The 17,728-nt window shown below is 40.6% G+C and overlaps 1 protein-coding gene across 2 annotated transcripts in view; it reads right to left on the reverse strand.

The window, feature by feature from the left end:
• The window catches only part of GRK3 (G protein-coupled receptor kinase 3), a 1,268,751-nt gene that overhangs the window by 25,736 nt on the left and 1,225,287 nt on the right, over positions 1–17,728 (reverse strand). Inside the window, exons 20-21 of one of the 2 annotated variants that reach the window (XM_078667330.1) lie at positions 6,482–6,517; positions 4,264–4,377 (exon numbers count right to left, since the gene is read on the reverse strand). In XM_078667330.1, coding sequence (XP_078523456.1) covers positions 4,264–4,377; positions 6,482–6,517 — 150 coding nt within the window. The remainder of the gene's footprint in view (positions 1–4,263; positions 4,378–6,481; positions 6,518–17,728) is intronic. The other variant, XM_078667331.1, reaches the window with a different exon arrangement.

Below are 17,728 nucleotides of genomic sequence, written 5' to 3' on the forward strand. Positions count from 1 at the left end.
AGTACGGAGATCTTCTCTTTTGGCCCCTCGCCTAACGAACACTCCCTTTTCCTGACAGAAATCCTTGAGCTGTGCCACAGTATAGGTCTCCAGCTCTGACATTTCGAATTCCATCTTGTCAGTGAAAAGTGTGGACAACCACCCCGAAGTAAGTTACAAGGATAGGTATCTCTGAGGGTCACCTCCACCCACCACCAGGAGTAAATTTGGAAAAACAAAAGTAGTAATTAGGAAGTCCGCCAGGAGAAAACTCCAGGTGTAGGCCTGTGGTAAGCACTGTGTTACTAATAAGTGGTTGTAAGCACAAACCCGTTATCCCACCGCTGAAGCACCAATTATGTTAGACCTAGGTTTTTCTAGACTACATAGGGTAGCCTGGCACAGAGCAGCATCAGCTAAACCCCCTCGAGGCTTTGTGTAGTGCTTACAATCTCACCCACAGTAACCCAGTGAATGACCAACCAAAATAATGACACCACACCAGTTTAGAAAAATACTGGTTCCTTTTATAAAATTCTTTGATGTATCTCTCTTTTCTTTAGAGCCGGGTTTCAGTTTCAGATCATTTAACCTTATCACATTCAATTATTGGTTCATCGCAAAATTCATTTGGCAATTTCAGTATTTCTCTACCCCCAAGTATGAAGGTCACGTTGAGAAATCCCTACAACTTAGAGTTGCAATCTCTTACATTCCCCATCTATTCGGGTTGATAATTAAACAGGCTTCTTTACAATAAATCATATCTGGTACATTACATTTCGCCAGGTGCAGCTCCCCCGCACAGCTTCATACAATCACGATTAGGCTCTGGTGCGAGTAGTTGAATTACTGGAGAAGACAAGCAAGATATTACATCCCTGAAGAACAGCTCTCAACACCCTACGAACTTATTAAACCACTGAGCCCATCAGGGTAAACACAGGTGCTGCCAGCCTTTCGGATATCGTGTCCTTCACCCACCAGGATGTTCACCACCAATCACCTTTTGTTCCCCCAGAACTCTCTGGTGATCCCCACTTGGTTCGCTACCTCCCGTTTCCCTGAAGCCCCTCGGCTTCCAGCTTACTCTCCCTCACAAGTTCCATTATGGGCAGGTAGTTTCTCACATGGATCACCCCCTCACTGAGAGGATTGTCTCGGGTTTGCTATATCTCCTAAATGAGTGTCACACAGGTAATTTGCTGTCTCCTCACGTGTCCCCGGTTGTTCAGCTACTTGGGGTAAGTTCCGGCAGGGACTCGTTTGCTCCTCCCCGCCCGACCACTCTCCCACGCTTACTTGGGGTGTCTTGGCTTCTCTGCTCACTTGTGCTGCGTTATACGAGTGTCGGCGGCCACTGTCTCTCCCTTGAACCACTGCTCCGTTACCGCTGCCTCAGTCCGCCGCTTCGAGCCGCTTCCTGATCCTCGCAGACGCTCTCCTCAGGCACGAAGGCTCCGCCCCCGTCCGGCCTCCTCCTGCAGTCTCCCCGCCTCTTCCGACGCTACCTCAGGTTCCTCCGGATGGCAACACGGTTCAGCTGGGCTCTTCCTCCTCTTCCGATCCCACGACAGGGATCCCACACGGCAGTGGCGCTTCCTTCGGGTAAGGTCAACAGCCGGTTCCGCCGCTTCTCTTCACAATGTGGACTCCGGGCTCATGTGCTGCAGTCGCGGCAGTTTTAACTCCTTGACCCCTGATTCCTTTACCATTCAGAGTGTCACTGTGTCCAGGTTCGCTTCCACTGCACACGTGCCTTCAGGGCAGGACTTCACAGGTCACTTGAGAGCCCCGCTGCGTGAGTCACTGATGGTTATAAAACTTGCCACGGAGTCTTCTGTTTCTTAATATGGTTGCTGTGGCAGTGGGGTTTGGTCAGCCTATGAGGGGTCACTTCCCAGTAGAGCAACAGCCGGCCCCAAAGGTCGATCTTGTCACTACTAGTGTGATATCCTCCTCCTCAAGTCGCCTCTCTCCGCACTGGTCAATTCCAATACTGTCCCAAAATGGCTCCCTGGTCACTGGCCTTTTATAGGCTGGCCTCAGACCCCTGGAAGCTACTAGTTGGTTCTGGAACCTTCCTCATGCTAGCCTATGGGTCTTTCTGGAACCTTCCTCATGCTAGCCTATGGGTCTGCCACCCTTAGGTGACCGTTATGGCAGTTAGTAGCCACCATTTTAGGAATCATGTTCTAACAGTTGCTTTCTGTGAGGAAAACTAGGCCTTGGCAAAACAATAGGCCCAAGTAACACCTAGCCCCCGCGAGAACACTGGAAAAATTCTGGTGGACATTAAAAAAAAGAAAATACATAACTGGAATCACTGGAATGCCAAAGGGGACAAAATGGCGAAAAATTTTGGGGAAAGGGCCAAGTCTCACACCGCCACAAAAAAAAATTGTTAAAATTAACATAATTATCAACTAAACTATTAATTAAAATGAATTACAAATTATATTTTAATTAATTACAAATTTAAATATCAATTAATCCAAATAAATACCAATAAATAAATTAACATATTTAATGAATTATAATGAAATTACTTCCCACCCTATTCACCTATAAACCCATAACCCGCTACAGAATTATATTACGCAAAAATAAAATAGAATAAAATTAATTAAATAAAATAAAATATAAAATGAACATACTATTCACACATATACTAACATAAAAAATACTTTAAAAAATTAATATTAACTTACCTCAAATTCGATATTTTTGTTGTCTATATTCTGTCCATTCTATATTTTTGTTGTCTATATTGTCATTCTATATTTTTGTTGTCTATATTCTGTACATTCTATATTTTTGATTCGATATTAATGCTATTCTATTCGATATTTTTGTAGTCTATATTCTGTCCATTCGATATTGTGTCTATTCTATATTTTTAACTCGATATTAATGTAACTCGATATTAAAAACTCGATATTTTGAGTGTATACCGAGATGAACATCCAGGACCATTGAAAGCTACAACTGGAGTTGGCAGTTGGTTTCTCTGTTTGAGACCCCTTATACTTGAAAGCTGCTGCATTCAGATGATTAAGGGATTTATTTCACATGAATCTACTTCTCGGTGGTAGATTTGCAGAGAAACTGCGAATAATTCAATCATCAGTGGACTAGAGGCAGTTGTGTTGTGCAAAAATGGTTCAATATGATCCTCCAATGGAATAACCGTTTAAGTATTTCTTTAAGTGCATAGTATCACTAGAGAACTCCCCTGAAGATGTCAGAAAGATTGGTAAATGGAAAACTGCTTATAGTGCTGTAAAATAAATTCAAACTAAGGGGGTCAATAGGATGGCGGGCGGACTTTGCCTGCCCGCCATCCACGTGGTAATAGGGACCACCCGCCATAAGGGCGGGGGTCCCGTGGGGGGTATTAGGATGTGCCCGCCACAGTGGCGGGCACATCCTGTATTTTTAGCATTGTGGCGGGCGGTGCTCTCTGCACCGACCGCCACAATGCTAAAAATGCATGTCAGCATTTGCATTTACAAAGTGGCAGGCACCGCGCGGTGCCTGCCGCTTTGTAAATGCAAATGAAGGGGGGTACCACAGGTACCCCCATATGCACCCCCCACCTCTCCTTCCGAGTGAAGACCGCATGCCTTTCCGTGGCGTCATCGCCGCCGCGGAAAGGCACCTGAATACAACCATCATAATATGGCTGGCGGTGTCTGATAGACACTGCCACAATATTATTCCTTTTCCGCCCCGGCCGCTGGCGACCGGGGGCGGGCCATCGAATATGGCAGGGGGGGAAACTAGTGTGGATGTCGGGCGGATTGCCTCCGCCAGGTCGGCGGTGGCTACCGCCAGCCTTGCAGAGGCAATCCGCCCGACATCGTAATGGGTCCTAAGAGCCTTATTTTGATTTGGGAATTAGCTGAAAATTCAGACTGACAAACATGGTTTTAGTAGCAACCTATGGACATGTCTTTTATTACTTGATACACCAAGTGCAAAATGTCATCAATTGAGCAAGAGTTTGCACAAGTTGTATCCAAACTTTTGGATCATAAACTAAATTTGTGGCACCCAGGTTTATTCTAGTCAGTGGTTTGAAGTTTCATTTTGACAATGCCTTATGCTAGAAGTACACAACTCCAGGTACCAAAATTGAAACCGTCTTCTAGGTTAGCCCCAATGGAGATTTTATTTCAAATTGTGCTCAATGTCCCTCATACCAAATTGTCAAAACACATAACTCTCTTCATGCTTTATTAAAACAAGGACTTCAAAAGTTCTCTTATGGGCGATTCTTACCTCACACTGGAGTACAAACTGTTTTCCTCCTTTGATTCGCAGCAAAATACACTTCTTGTCTTTTATTTGTGTTTCTTCCACTGACACAATCTGTTCCATGGTCAAAAGGTTTTGCTGCATCATGAAAATAGATTAAAAAGTATGCAAAAAATTGCTTTAAGAGAATCATAAAAGATGCGTCTACGCATTTAACAAAGAAAACTGAGGATATATTTGGCTATGTAGGTATGGGTGGGGTAGAAATACAACTACAGGTGTTAAGTCTAACAATAAAACCACACTGTTAAACTGAGATGTCACTCTGTATGATTTTCTTTGTATGAAAAGGATTTTTTGAAAATCCCACATGATCCTGCTTACCTGAAAACAGGTATTTATTTACATTTGACAATTAGTACTGAATTGCGATCACCATATAGAAAAGCAAGTCAGATGGCTAAATTAACAAGAGACAACTGTCCAATACAGAATTGTTAGATATTCTTTACCAACACACAATGAATATTGATTAGTGGTGTTACAGGATGGATGGAGTGCCGTAAAGTATTCTATGTTTTGGCATATGTCTGGCATCAGTGTGCTACGGGGATATACTAATGGCATACTGTGGGCTATACTATTGTCAAGAGAGTACTACAGTAAAAGAAAACTTTTCTGATGTATGTTACCTATGTCAAAGATCAAAACCCAAAGTCGAAAAGATATGTTCAGTTTCACTTGAATTACTTATTCTGCCGACTTTAATATAAGCATTTCCATTTTGGTTTCAATTCCAAAACTATGTTCTATTCAAGCTCACGAAGGAGAAAATTGAATAGAAATCAGACAATTGCGGTACATTCAGGTAAGCTGTGAATCAAATAAATATCTAGCATAATAAAACATTGGTAGTGTGTTTCAGAGCACCATAAACGACAACAGAAATTCATAATTAAAAACACATTTATGGAATGGTATTTTCTGTGCATTTGATTCCAGTATTTATTAGGCAACCTTTTTTTGCCAACAGGTAATGATTCAGTATTTTTGAGCACTTAATGTATAACAAATGCTTCATCAAAATGATACCTGGAATATATTATTATCACTCTTTACGTTTACCTCAATGTTCGAAGTTATTTAATAGGAACAGCCCTTTTATGATATAGAAAAGAATTCTAATACTTCTTTAATGGAAGTTGGCCAAATTTGGTATTACCAAGTTATTCAAAACCATTCTAATGTAGACACCAGTACCTCTTAAATCACAACGGGCTTATTTTTCTTTAGTCCCTCTGGGCAAGGTTTAAATAGACTAAGAATTAAGACTAGAAGGCATATCTTCAATTTTGTGTGGGCTCAAACTATTTCACTGATTCACAAAATTGATGTGAGAAAATGATAATTTGTAACTATTTTCGGCATGCATTTATTATCCACAACAATATGTGTCCAGAGTTTACTCAATATAGTATCTTTTCTTGAAGATTTAGGAAAATAATTACATTCGCACAATATCTTTTGAGTTATCTGTTTCTCTTCATGGAAAATATTTTTCCAATATAGGTCTCTCTTTCTACACCCAGCCCTGTGAAATATGGTTAACTGATGCATATTTCTCCACATTCAACAACACCTAGCACAGCTAAAGTTTGGTTTAAAGCTCAAAGTGCAGATAAGTGTGGGAAATAAACTGCAAATATTTTTGAATACCTATACATTTATGGCAGTTTCACCTTATTCCCCCCAATTATTTACCTCTTCTCTGCCACTCCACAGGAAAAGCCTACTTGAATACATTTATACATCAATATGTATACATATAGATATTCCACATACATGTAGATGGTTTACTCTTCTGGAAACAGTGCATGGGATTTCTATTTGACCAGTAGATGGCATAAAAGTTTACATGCATTAGATCAAGTGATGGGTCAATGGTTTTCATGAAATTATGCACCTATATTTGATGTGGTTTCACTGAAGAGTCATTTTACTTTATTAGAGCAAGTCATTGGCAATTGAGTGAAAGTGGGCCTAATTGTTCAATATGGTAATATAGCAGTTGTATCTTGTCTGTCAAGTGTGCTGGTAAATAATATGTAAGATTTCTTCAAAAGCGACTGAAACAAATTTAATGTTTAAGTTACAAATTACATACACAATGACATCCCCAAATCTTCATGACAATGCTACTATCACACAGCATTTTGAGGTGACTGCTGTACTTCAACCTTACCGATTTATGTTTTTTTTTAGAAATATGCCAGGACTCCTAAATGAAAAATAATATAATCATAAACTACGCTGTTTTTTTTCAATTGCAAAAGACTGACTGTTTCTAGTACATTTTAATGTTGGATTACTACCAAAACATAATGAGACAAAAAAACAACAAATACATTGCAATTACTTTCATAGTATTACATTCATGAGGGGAATTAAATTGTTTAAGCAAGCTAACTGATTCACATTAGTTAAAAGGTATATACCAAACAGGGCTGCCTGCGCCTTCTTTATTTTCAATTCAAACCACAATTGAACTAAATGCAGTGTGTGAAAGCTGCATAACCATCTAATGGCTTTATGTCATGATTTTCTTTTGAAAAAACTGAGTGTGTGAAAAATGACTGTTGTACAAACATATTTGCTGTCAAATATGCATGCAGCCACGGAATAAAATATGATTCAGTGCTAAAGGAATAGGATGGCACGTTTGGATTAGAAAAGTAGTAAGTGTTATAAATAGCAATTAGAAGTTTGTCATTATTTTTTTTAATAATTTATTTTGCACCATCGCTTTAAAATTGTTGGTGCACAATGTAACCTCATGTTTAATGTAATATGAAATGCAAACAATATTCTCACTTGTTACCACACTGTGCATCCACAAACAGCCTAACAGTAACAGATTATTTAGAACCTAAGGGCACAGTGAATAAGGAGCACACATTATTTTTATGTACACATTTGTAAATGACAACCTTTATGTGTACCACATTCATATTTGGATTACAGTTTATACATTAAAAATGCCACAGACCTTAGTCAAGTTATATACTAAACATTGATGGAGAAATACTAATAAAGAGAAAGAAGTGTGGGAAAGAGAGATAGATAGAGAGCAAGAAAGAGAGAGAAAGACTGACAGACTGTCTACAATACACAAAAAGTAATTGTATATAAGGGTTTCATAATCTCATTGAGGAATTTTGTAACACAACATGAAATTGGAATGCCAGATGAGTTGTAAATCTCATGACAACACCAACATTGCATTTTTATGCTATATGTTACATATTTTGGCATCGTATAAAATACAAAATGTATTTTCGATCAGAAACATACTTCGTGAAAATAGTTGATTTAAAACTAGCATACTGTTTGCTCGTTTTTCAAGTGGAGTAAAAACCAAAGATTTACATTATAAAATGCACTTATCACATACCGTAACAAAAACGGTGGGAAAAGAGAATGACGCGGGGAGAGGCTATGACGGAGAAACACGCCTCCGTGTAGCAGTAGGTGACCACACCCCCCCGGCGGCAATAGCAGGGTTTCTCAATGGTTCTGGCGTTTGCAGCAGTGTTCGCAGCGGTAGTAGCAGAAGATAACGCGGACCAGCCAAACCTTCCGTGACATGAAAGGCAGAAGGCTTCAGACACTCCAGATGCTTCAGATGCAGATTCTTTGATCCAGGAAACGTTCGGCAAAACACGATTGAAAGCTGCAGCTGTACTTGGAATACGCGGCCCGGGGGAAAACATGGTGACTGCTTTGCCCGATTTTGAACTTTCGAAAAAAGTGGCTTTAGCACGGATTCGGAAGAGGTGCAGAGGTCGACGCTGAAATAATCTGTTATGCCAGTTGGCAGGCGGTGTGAAGAAGTATACTACGGCCAGAAATAAAGAGAGGTGAGGAGGTTGGGAAGGCAAGGAGTTGAGGAGCTGAGGAGAAGTAGTGATAGTAAACTATTATGGATTCAGCAGCGGCGATAACCTATTTTAGGAAGGGGAGAAATCCTGGTTTAAGTTGAGCATGGTAATTCATCGTTTGCATTGCACTGCAGGACACAACAATGGGGAGACATAATAAGCAAAACACCCCAGTCTCTAAAGTCAATACAGTGGCTAGCCTTAAGGCAAAGACCCGTCTGGCATTGGCACAGGCAAAATGTTATCTTCTGGGCAGGATGAGCAGTACCTTTGGGGAACCACCCTGACCATTACTCCAGCTTTGAGAGCTCAGAAGATGAACCAACGGATGAGCTCACCGGAACAAGCCAGGGAGTTAGAATCTCCCCTACAGCACTTACAATAGGAACCAGTGAGACAGGCAAATCAAAAGTGGATAACCCCGCAACTGTCGAAAGTAGTAAAGAGGAAGGAAAGAGTCTTAAAGAGTTTCCCCTCTTTACTAAAAAGCTACTGCATTCAGTTGCTCCCCCGCCCAACTCATCTCAGATGTTGCCAGTCCCCACTCGATCTTAGTTCATCTTCTTCGCCTGCCACCTCCTCCGCCTCTTTAGCACCTCCTCAAGCTCAAAACTCACCTGCTTTAACCATCGTCTTACAAGAATTGAATGTTGATTCCTTGAATCCCACCCCCTCGCCGGTTGTAAACTCTGCGCTGCAGTTATTCTCTCAGCCTGTCCTGAACCAGACTTTTATTGGTAGCAATCCGGCATTTTCCTTAGGGTCCCAGGACAGCAACAACAAAAGGTTCTAACTCAGAAGCTAAAGGTATCATACTTTCTACAATCGGCTCATAGTCAGAAGGTGCAGAAGATATTACACACGCCAAAAAATACAGCTTCTGACGTAGCTCAGATCCTGTAGAAATTCTGTTGGATGATCCAATCGAAACAGTCTCCACCAAACAGTTAGATATTAAAACGATGCTCAATATCATTCTTGACGAAATGAGAGACATGAAGAGGTCTCAGGAGAATGAAATTGCTTCAGGACCAGATGGCCGGATTGCTTAATAAAGTACGCGAAGCTACTAAGGACAAAAGTTCATTAGAAAATAAGCTTGAGGAGCTGATAAGTCATTCACGGTGTTCCAACTTGCTTATAGTGGGTGTTCCCGAGAGAATGGAAGGAGCTCAGACACTGCAATGGGTGGAATCCTTTATTAAGGAAAAAGTCATCCCCGAGTTTAGCGGGGATCTCACAATCACCAGGGCCCATCGAGGTCGGTTCCATCCCTTACCAAGCATGAGAGGCCCTCGTACCATTTTAGTCAACTTCACTGACTATCGAATAAAGGAGAGGATCCTGTCCAAAGCCATACAACAGAGACAATTTCCAGTCAATGAAACCTCCAATTGTAGAATTTTCCCTGATATGTCTGTTGCTGCTGCTTGGAGACGTAAAGAATTTATCAAGCTGCTTTTTTTCCTCAAAGCTCAAGGCCCACAGGCATCAATTGCCCAACAGTCAAAACTGTGTGTGCTTGTTAAGGGGAAAAGTCATATGTTTGCTAAACTAGAAGATGCACAGGATTTTCTTAAGGAAATTTCGAGTCCACAATGAAGTAATAGACTTATGAATGTGTTTTTTCTTCTTATTGATACTTCGATCGTTGCCTTTTTTTTCCTCTCCTGGGCTTGAGACCAAGGAATGTTTTTTGGTTTTTTTAGCCAGGTTGTTTACAGCATCCTTGTGCTGAGGAGGGGGGTGGTTACCCTGGCCCACAAAAGTAGCAGGGGGGGAGTAGAGGTGGTTAGCGTGTTGGTACACCACTCCTGGGGGGTGGGCTGAGAGGGAAGGGGGAGGTGTAGGGGGGTAAAAGAGAATAGCAGTAAAAAGAGCAGGGGTATTGGAACAAAAGCTTTTAAGAAAATGGGAATGTCTAAGTGTTTCAATTGCGGTATGTTTTTCTTGATTTTCATTCATTTGAAACTAGGACAAAAATGATTAATATGTGTTGCACTATTTCTATTAATGTTAATGGGATATTAATCAAATCTAAATATGGAGCTTTAATAAGGTGGCTAGTATCCTGTACGCCACAGGTACTATTTTTTCAGGAAACCCATTTGAAAACCAATTTTCCTAAACTATATCTTCCCAGGTTTTTCTCGCATGTGTTTTTTGCCTCTGTTGGACTGGCCAAAAGAGAGGTTGCTATGTATTTTTGCCGTAGTCTTCCTTGGGAATTTGGTCAAATTCTGAGAGATTCCCTAGGGAGATGGCTCTGGGTTGAGGCCAAATTAAATGGGATGATCTTAAATGTTATAAACTATTACGGCCCGATAGCGATGATACCATAGCCCTACTTAAGATCACCGAGCTACTTAGAGGGGCCCCGGGAAAAATTATTTTGGGTGGGGATTTCAATTTTATTCAAGATCTGAAAACAGAAAAAACACCTCAAATAAAAATAAAAAAGAACTGAAACCCCAAAGAAAGAAAGTCTTGGAAGCCCTAAACTAGGAACATCTACTGGTGGATCAATGGTGTAAATCTAACCCGACCATTGCAAAATTTACCTGCTACTCTAATCAATTCCACACGGCCTCTCGGATTGATATTTTTCTTATATTACAATCTTCTAAGGTTTTAGACGCCACTATATGGCCCAACCCATTTTCAGATCATTCTCTAATTACAGTAGAGTTGGAGATTGAAGGGAGAGCTAAGACTCCATCCAGGTGGCAGATGGATCGTCTACTCCTCCAAGATCTTAACTGTTTAGCTCAAACCAAAGAGTGGATATTAGAGTTTTTTCAATTAAATGAAGATACAGCAGAAATGTTTTCAGTTTGGGGCGGGTTTAACGCAGCCATTAGAGGTCAGATGATTGCGCGCTCAGCCGCTCAGACGAGAGAAAGGCGGGACAAGATTAACCAACTCCAACTGGCTGTAAACAATGCTATCAACTTGAGAGATACCCTACCTCAGGGGAGGGGCGATGCTCCCTCGCAGCTAGAAAGGGCGAAGGCAGCCGTAAAATAAATTTTTTTAATTGAAGAAATCAATAGATCCAAAACTTTCCAACAACAAGTGTACGAGGAGAGTCAAATGGTGGGTAAAATGCTAGCAGGGCAAACAAAATCTAAACCGGAGAAAGCCTAAGGGCTCCATTAGGATATCGGGCGAGGGGACAATGGCGGATGGAAAGACCGTCCGCCGCTTTACCGCCGCGGTCGCCCTGCGACCGCGGCGGAAATAGATTCATATGGTGGCGGTGTCCAATGGACACCGCCAGCCATATTACAATGGCAATAAGTAGAGGCCTTTCCGCGGCGGCAATGCCGCCACGGAAAGGTAGGCGGAGATTGGTGCGGGGGCCCCCTGCAGGGCCCCCAGGTTGCCACCACTGTCGGGGGGCACATGGGGGGTACCTATGGTACCCCCCCCCCCACATTTGCATATGCAAAGCGGCAGGCACCGCGCGGTGCCTGCCGCTTTGCATATACAAATGCAAAAAAGCATTTTTCACTTTGTGGCGGGCGGTGCAGAGTGCACCTCCCGCCACAATGCTAAAACTACAGGATGTGCCCGCCACTGTGGCGGGCACATCCTAATTCCCCCCACGGGACCCAAGCCCTTATGGCGGGTGGTCCCGTTCTACGATAGGGTGGCGGGCGGACAATGTCCGCCCGTCATCCTAATGGAGCCCTTAATATTAGAGATTATTGACCCAAAGACCCAAAATATCATTAAAGCTAAAGATGATATAGCTCAAGTATTTATGGACCACTACTCACAGCTATATTCTACAAAATACGAGGTAGGGGTAGACCTTATTCATATATATTTTGATGAAGTTATCTTCCTGTCTTACCCGGCCCATTAGATGATCAACGTGAGAGCGATATTTTGGCCACAGAAATTTCAGACACAGTGAAATCAATAGCAGGGGAGAAAGCATGTGGAGCAGATGGGCTCCCAATTGAATTTTATAAAATCTTTTCTAAAGAATTGACTCCTTTTTTAGTGAAATTATTTAATGCTGATAGATTGAGAGGTATTGGGAGGTATTGTTCCTCCAAGTTTCAAGGAGTCTATCATCGTTAGTTTTGTCAAAAAAGGGAAAAACCATAGAACGTAAACTCATATATGCCGATTAGCCTCCTCAATGCTGAATTCAAGATTCTAATGAAAATATGGGCCCATAGCTTTACCCCACGTGCCCAGGCTTTAATCCACCCTGACCAGTCTGGTTTTGTGCCAGGGAGGTCCATGGCATCATCCACCGGGTTTTTAATCCAGGCCCTTAATTTTGTTACTAACAATAAAATTCCAACTCTAGTTTCAATGGTCGATGCCGAAAAGGCATTCGACCTGTTAAACTGGGATGCACTATTCCTCGGTATGCAAAAATATGGCTTTCTGGCCCAGATAATTAATATGCTGAATAACATTTATCAAGGTGCTCAAGCCAGGGTGGTAGTTAATGCCAATATGATAGGGGCAATTAATATTAATTGAGGTACCAGACAAGGTTGCCCGATGTCCCCTATCCTGTTTATTTTTTTGATCGAGCCGCTACTAAAAAGAATTTGTGGAAATCACGAAATTAAACCACCAATAGAAGGAATGGCGACGATAAAATTATTCGCCGATTATATCATTTTATATCTGCAACCCGACAAATTAAATCTCGACCAAGCTCTATATGAATTTAGTCAATTTGAACTGATTGATGGATATAAAATTAACCAAAATAAAACTGAGGCTTTAGTATTGAATGTTTTTTGGAATTTTTCACCCTTAAATCTTAAATCCCAAGCCCTAAAAACAGAACCGATAAGATACTTGGGTATTTATGTCTCCAATCAGTTTGAACAACTATTTAGTTTGATTTATTTAACAATGCGTAATAAAATTTAAATTTTGCTTGATGGATGGATTATTTTACCATTAACTTTGATTGGCTGCGTAGCACTTATTAAAATGTCAATACTTCCCCTATTGGTTTTTCATTTTATAAATGTACCGCTAAAGATCAATTCCCCTTTCTTTAGAGAGATTGAGTCAATGATCAGGGATTTTGTTTGGAATAAGAAAGTTGCTGGGGTTAAATTGCCTATATTATAGTTGGGAACCCTTCAAGGGGATTTAACACTACTGAATATTCGTACCTATTATATGGCAGCGATCATGGATCTCTCAGCACGTTTATTGGATCCCAATAGGCTGCTCGATATGTTTTTTTATTATAGAATTATACAAGAGGCAGGTTTGCATGTCCCGATTTTTTTAAAAACAGCTAAATTAGCCCAAAAGACCTGATACAAGACTATCCGGGATTTCTCCGATACAGTACAGTCTTTATTTAAACAGGTAGGGTTTGGTGCTTTTCATTATTTAAAATTAGAGAAGTGCAAGATGGAGAGATTCTGGTCTTGGTGATTTGGGTTCATTTTTACCTCTCGGAAACTCATCACCTGTCAAGAGGTCTTAGTTAGATCTTATAATCAATAAAAAAAAATTGGGGAATATCTGTAGATTATAAACTTGATAAATATAATCTTTCGGCATGTGAGACATCACCACCTTTGGCTAATGCCCTTTATAAAGCGAAATTAAAAGAAGTGGGTAATTGGTGCACCTCACTGAGAAAGGGTGAAGAGTCTCCTTTGGTCGAAGAAATTCTGGCTAAAATAACTCATGAAACTAATTGTTCCTTCTCGAAGCAGGAATAGGTGTAGATTTCCCAGTTAGGAGGCAAGGCCCTTAGAGCAGCCAATTTTAAACGGATGTCTTTTTTATCCCGTTGGTTGGCCTATTTCACTCCAAAAGCTCTAATAAAATGCTTCCCGGGAGTAGAAAACAAATGCTTTCGATGTCAGCTTTGAGATGGGGGCGATTGGCTTCATATTTTCTTTACATGGCCGAAACTCAAAATATTTTGGTGCAAGATTTTCTCTTCAATAAGTCAGGCCATCGATAAGACGCTTGATCCCAAAGTAGAGGTCGCTCTTTTTGGCATTTCTACAAAAAGAACTGATTTGTCTAGTGCTGAAGAAAGCTACAGGGCGATCTGCAATTTAGTTGCCCGCTCCCTAATCCTTCAAAATTGGAGATCAGAGGAGATACCATCTTACTCAAAACGGTTGAATAAAATGAGAAGGACAAAAATGTTTTAAGAGGCTTACGCCTAAAGAGTTGGGGCAATGAAAATGTTCACCAAAAATTGGAAATTCTTTGGTAGCGATCAATCCATGACCGCCATTTAGCACTTGATACTTTATTTATATAAGAAGTGTAGGACAGGCACGTTAGCACTTCCGTGTGGCAGGGTTCTTGCCCAAGTAGAATGTCCACAAATCAAGAAAATACATCTTTAATGGGTGGGCAAAGGTAAACGATAACAATTATAACACAAGGGTGTCTATATTTGCCATATTAAAGCACTTTGCACTACCAGCACTTTACTGAAACTGTAACTGCAGAAACAATTGCACTCAGCACTTTCTTGTTATTTATTTCCTGGTTTGTATCAAAACTGTTATCAATTATTATTTCCTAAATGTTATTAACCGCATGATTTTACTAGATTTAGCTTGCTGCTTTCACAACTGTTTGATGCCTGATCACCGATGATTGCATAGTGTTTTAATGCCCATTTGTTCTGCTCAATAAAAAATGTAATTAAAAAAAACAGTGGGAAACCCAATATACCCTTGAGGGCTTGGGCAAAGAAACTAGTAATAATTAATGGTGCCTGCAAGTGGTTTCATTCATTGATCTTACTCAAGTTTAAATTGCAACTGGTGATTTAAGTGTTGAGCTCAAATGTGTAGCTCAATTTAGAATAAATCCAATCATCAATGAAATTATTCAAATATTCAGCTTTTAGCTTTCAAAGAACATGGGTATATCTTTTTTTCAAAACAAATACAAATTTAATGTAATCATAAATCAGTAGGGTACAAAACAATAAAACACCATGATGCACCGCATCTGCATATGCGCTTCGACTAATTAATTCTTATAAATTGAGTGTCTTGGAAACATTATTTGCCTATTACGCTGTCCATGTAAATGAAAAAGATGGAAAAGGCATTTGGTGTCCTTTCAGAAGCCTAGTTGTAAGGTCCCTTCTTCTTTCTTGACCTGCAAGGCTTATACTGAACATATATTTGAATATAGGGACTATTTTAAACAATTTCCTATAGGTCCTGAAGATGGTCTGACGGACAAGTCTGCCACAACAGACCGAAACGTCGACTGTTACGTCTATTTCCTTGTCATTAATTGTCCGTGAGGAATTGTTACCTAATGTTTTAGACTAATTTCTCTTGATTGATTTATATGGAATAGATGTATACACTAATGATTTATTTTATACTTCCTTCATCATGGGGTTTTATAGTTTTTTTAATGTACCCTACTGATTTATGATTACATAACATTTTGTATTTGTTATGGAAAAAAGAGATACCCATGTTCTTTGAAAGCTAAATGATGAATATTTGAATAATCCCATTGATGATTGGATGTATTCTAAGTTGAGCTGCAAATTTGAGCTCAGCACTTAAATCACCAGTTGCAATTTAAACTTGAGTAAGCTCAATACATGAAACCCCTTGCAGGCACCATTACTTATTATTACTTATCACATACAATCATCATCTAAATTACATGATAAAATAGGAATGTTCTCTGCACAAGGTTTCTTTCACAGTTTATCTTATAAAACAGCTATTTACTATTTAGAATCTTCACATAGACTTAGATCATTGCCTAGTATTGAACAGTCGGTTCCTCTTTATTTCCACAAGTATTCTTACTCATTGCCTTTCAGTGCTTTGAAATTTTATTTCAGTTCTTTTTTTGATACATTTTTAAACCATTTATGATCTCTCATTTTCGTTTTTAGCAAACAAAAATATGCATGCTGTTGTTTAACTTTTAGAGATATTGATTTTTAGTGTTGAGCAAATTACCTGAGGATTTGCTGCTAACGTCTGAAAAAGCACAACACTAAAATATTGTGTTCAGCTTCTAAACAGTATAAAATTCTATTTTTAGAATGTCAAACTGTTTATATTTTGGAATAGGACTATAATTCATTCTCTGCTTGTTTTTCATCATTTATTACCATTCAAAGCTATCACCTGTAGACTTAATAAGTCCAAATCTTTGTGTAGCACCTCACAAAAGAGCACACTGTAGGATTAATGTAATTGTGATTTAGGAACGAATATGCTTGTGCAAGTGATTATAAAAATATGAATGCCAACATTTTTGAGAAGTTTTTTACAATGTGTTAAAATACATCACATATACTAACAGTGCACAGAACTTTACAATGCATTGCATTACAATGTTGTACTGTTACAACACTAAGGGGCCAATTATGATTGCGGTTTTTCTGCATCTTCCGGGCTGGCGGAAGTGTCCGCCGGCCCGGAGGATGCGGAAAAACCGCTGCGGAGCCTTCAAAGACCCCCCGGCAGATTAGGATGGCTGGGGAGTCAGGAAGACCGTCCGCAGCTTTTCCGCCGCGGTCGCCTTCCGACCGCGGCGGAAAAGCTCTAACATGTCTGGCGGTGTCTATCAGACACCGTCAGACATATTAGGATGTCTGCTTTTCTATGCCTTTCCACGGCGGCATTTCCGCCGTGGAAAGGCATACGGTCTTTTCTTTGGAGGCCCGTTGTCGGCCCCCAGGGGTGAAGGGGGGGTGTGGCGTGCACATGGGGGGTACCTATGGTACCCACTGCCTTTCCGTGCACAAAACGGCAGGCACTGCGCGGTGCCTGCCGCTTTGTGCATGCAAATGCACTGCTTTCATTTTTAACATGCGGCGGGTGCTGCTTCAAGCAGCACCCGCCGCAATGTTAAAAATACAGGATGTGACCGCCAGGGTGGCGGTCACATCCTAATTTGCACGGAGGGACCGCCGCTGCGCCTGCGGACGGTCCCTCCTACTCTGGGGTGGCGGACAGAAGCAGGTCCGTCGCCATCCTAATCGGCCCCTAAATTGCTAGGAAGTATCGATATACTTGAAAGAACCCATTTTATATTAATTTCATATACCATCCCTCTCTACCCCTAAACCCTAAAAAACAAATTGAACACTAAAAGTCAATTAATACCTCTTACCCCTACCTATACCTAAACCAGAAAAACCTTCCTAACCTTTAGCCCTACCAAGCCATGAACTCTAGAAACCCCCTACTACAGGATACCCTTACCCAACTCTAAACCCTAAAAACATCCTTACTACATATCCCTGAATCATAAAAACCTCTCACAACCCCATAACCCTAACCAAACCTGAACCACAAGAGCCTCTCACTATCCATTACCTTTATCAATCCATGAACCCTAAACACATCCTTACTGCCCTTACCCTCAATGCACTCTTAAATATTATCTTTTACAGAAACAAACTTGATTTTCTGCAAAACAAACATTCACGTGCTTCTCCATAGATGCAGATTAATTAGGTAAAGTACTGCATTTCACAGTTTTGCGCCATTGTTTGAGAATACATTCAATGATTAGGTCATCTCAAAATT

The sequence above is a fragment of the Lissotriton helveticus genome, chromosome 11, assembly GCF_964261635.1.
Source record: "Lissotriton helveticus chromosome 11, aLisHel1.1, whole genome shotgun sequence".
Lineage (NCBI taxonomy): Eukaryota > Metazoa > Chordata > Amphibia > Caudata > Salamandridae > Lissotriton > Lissotriton helveticus.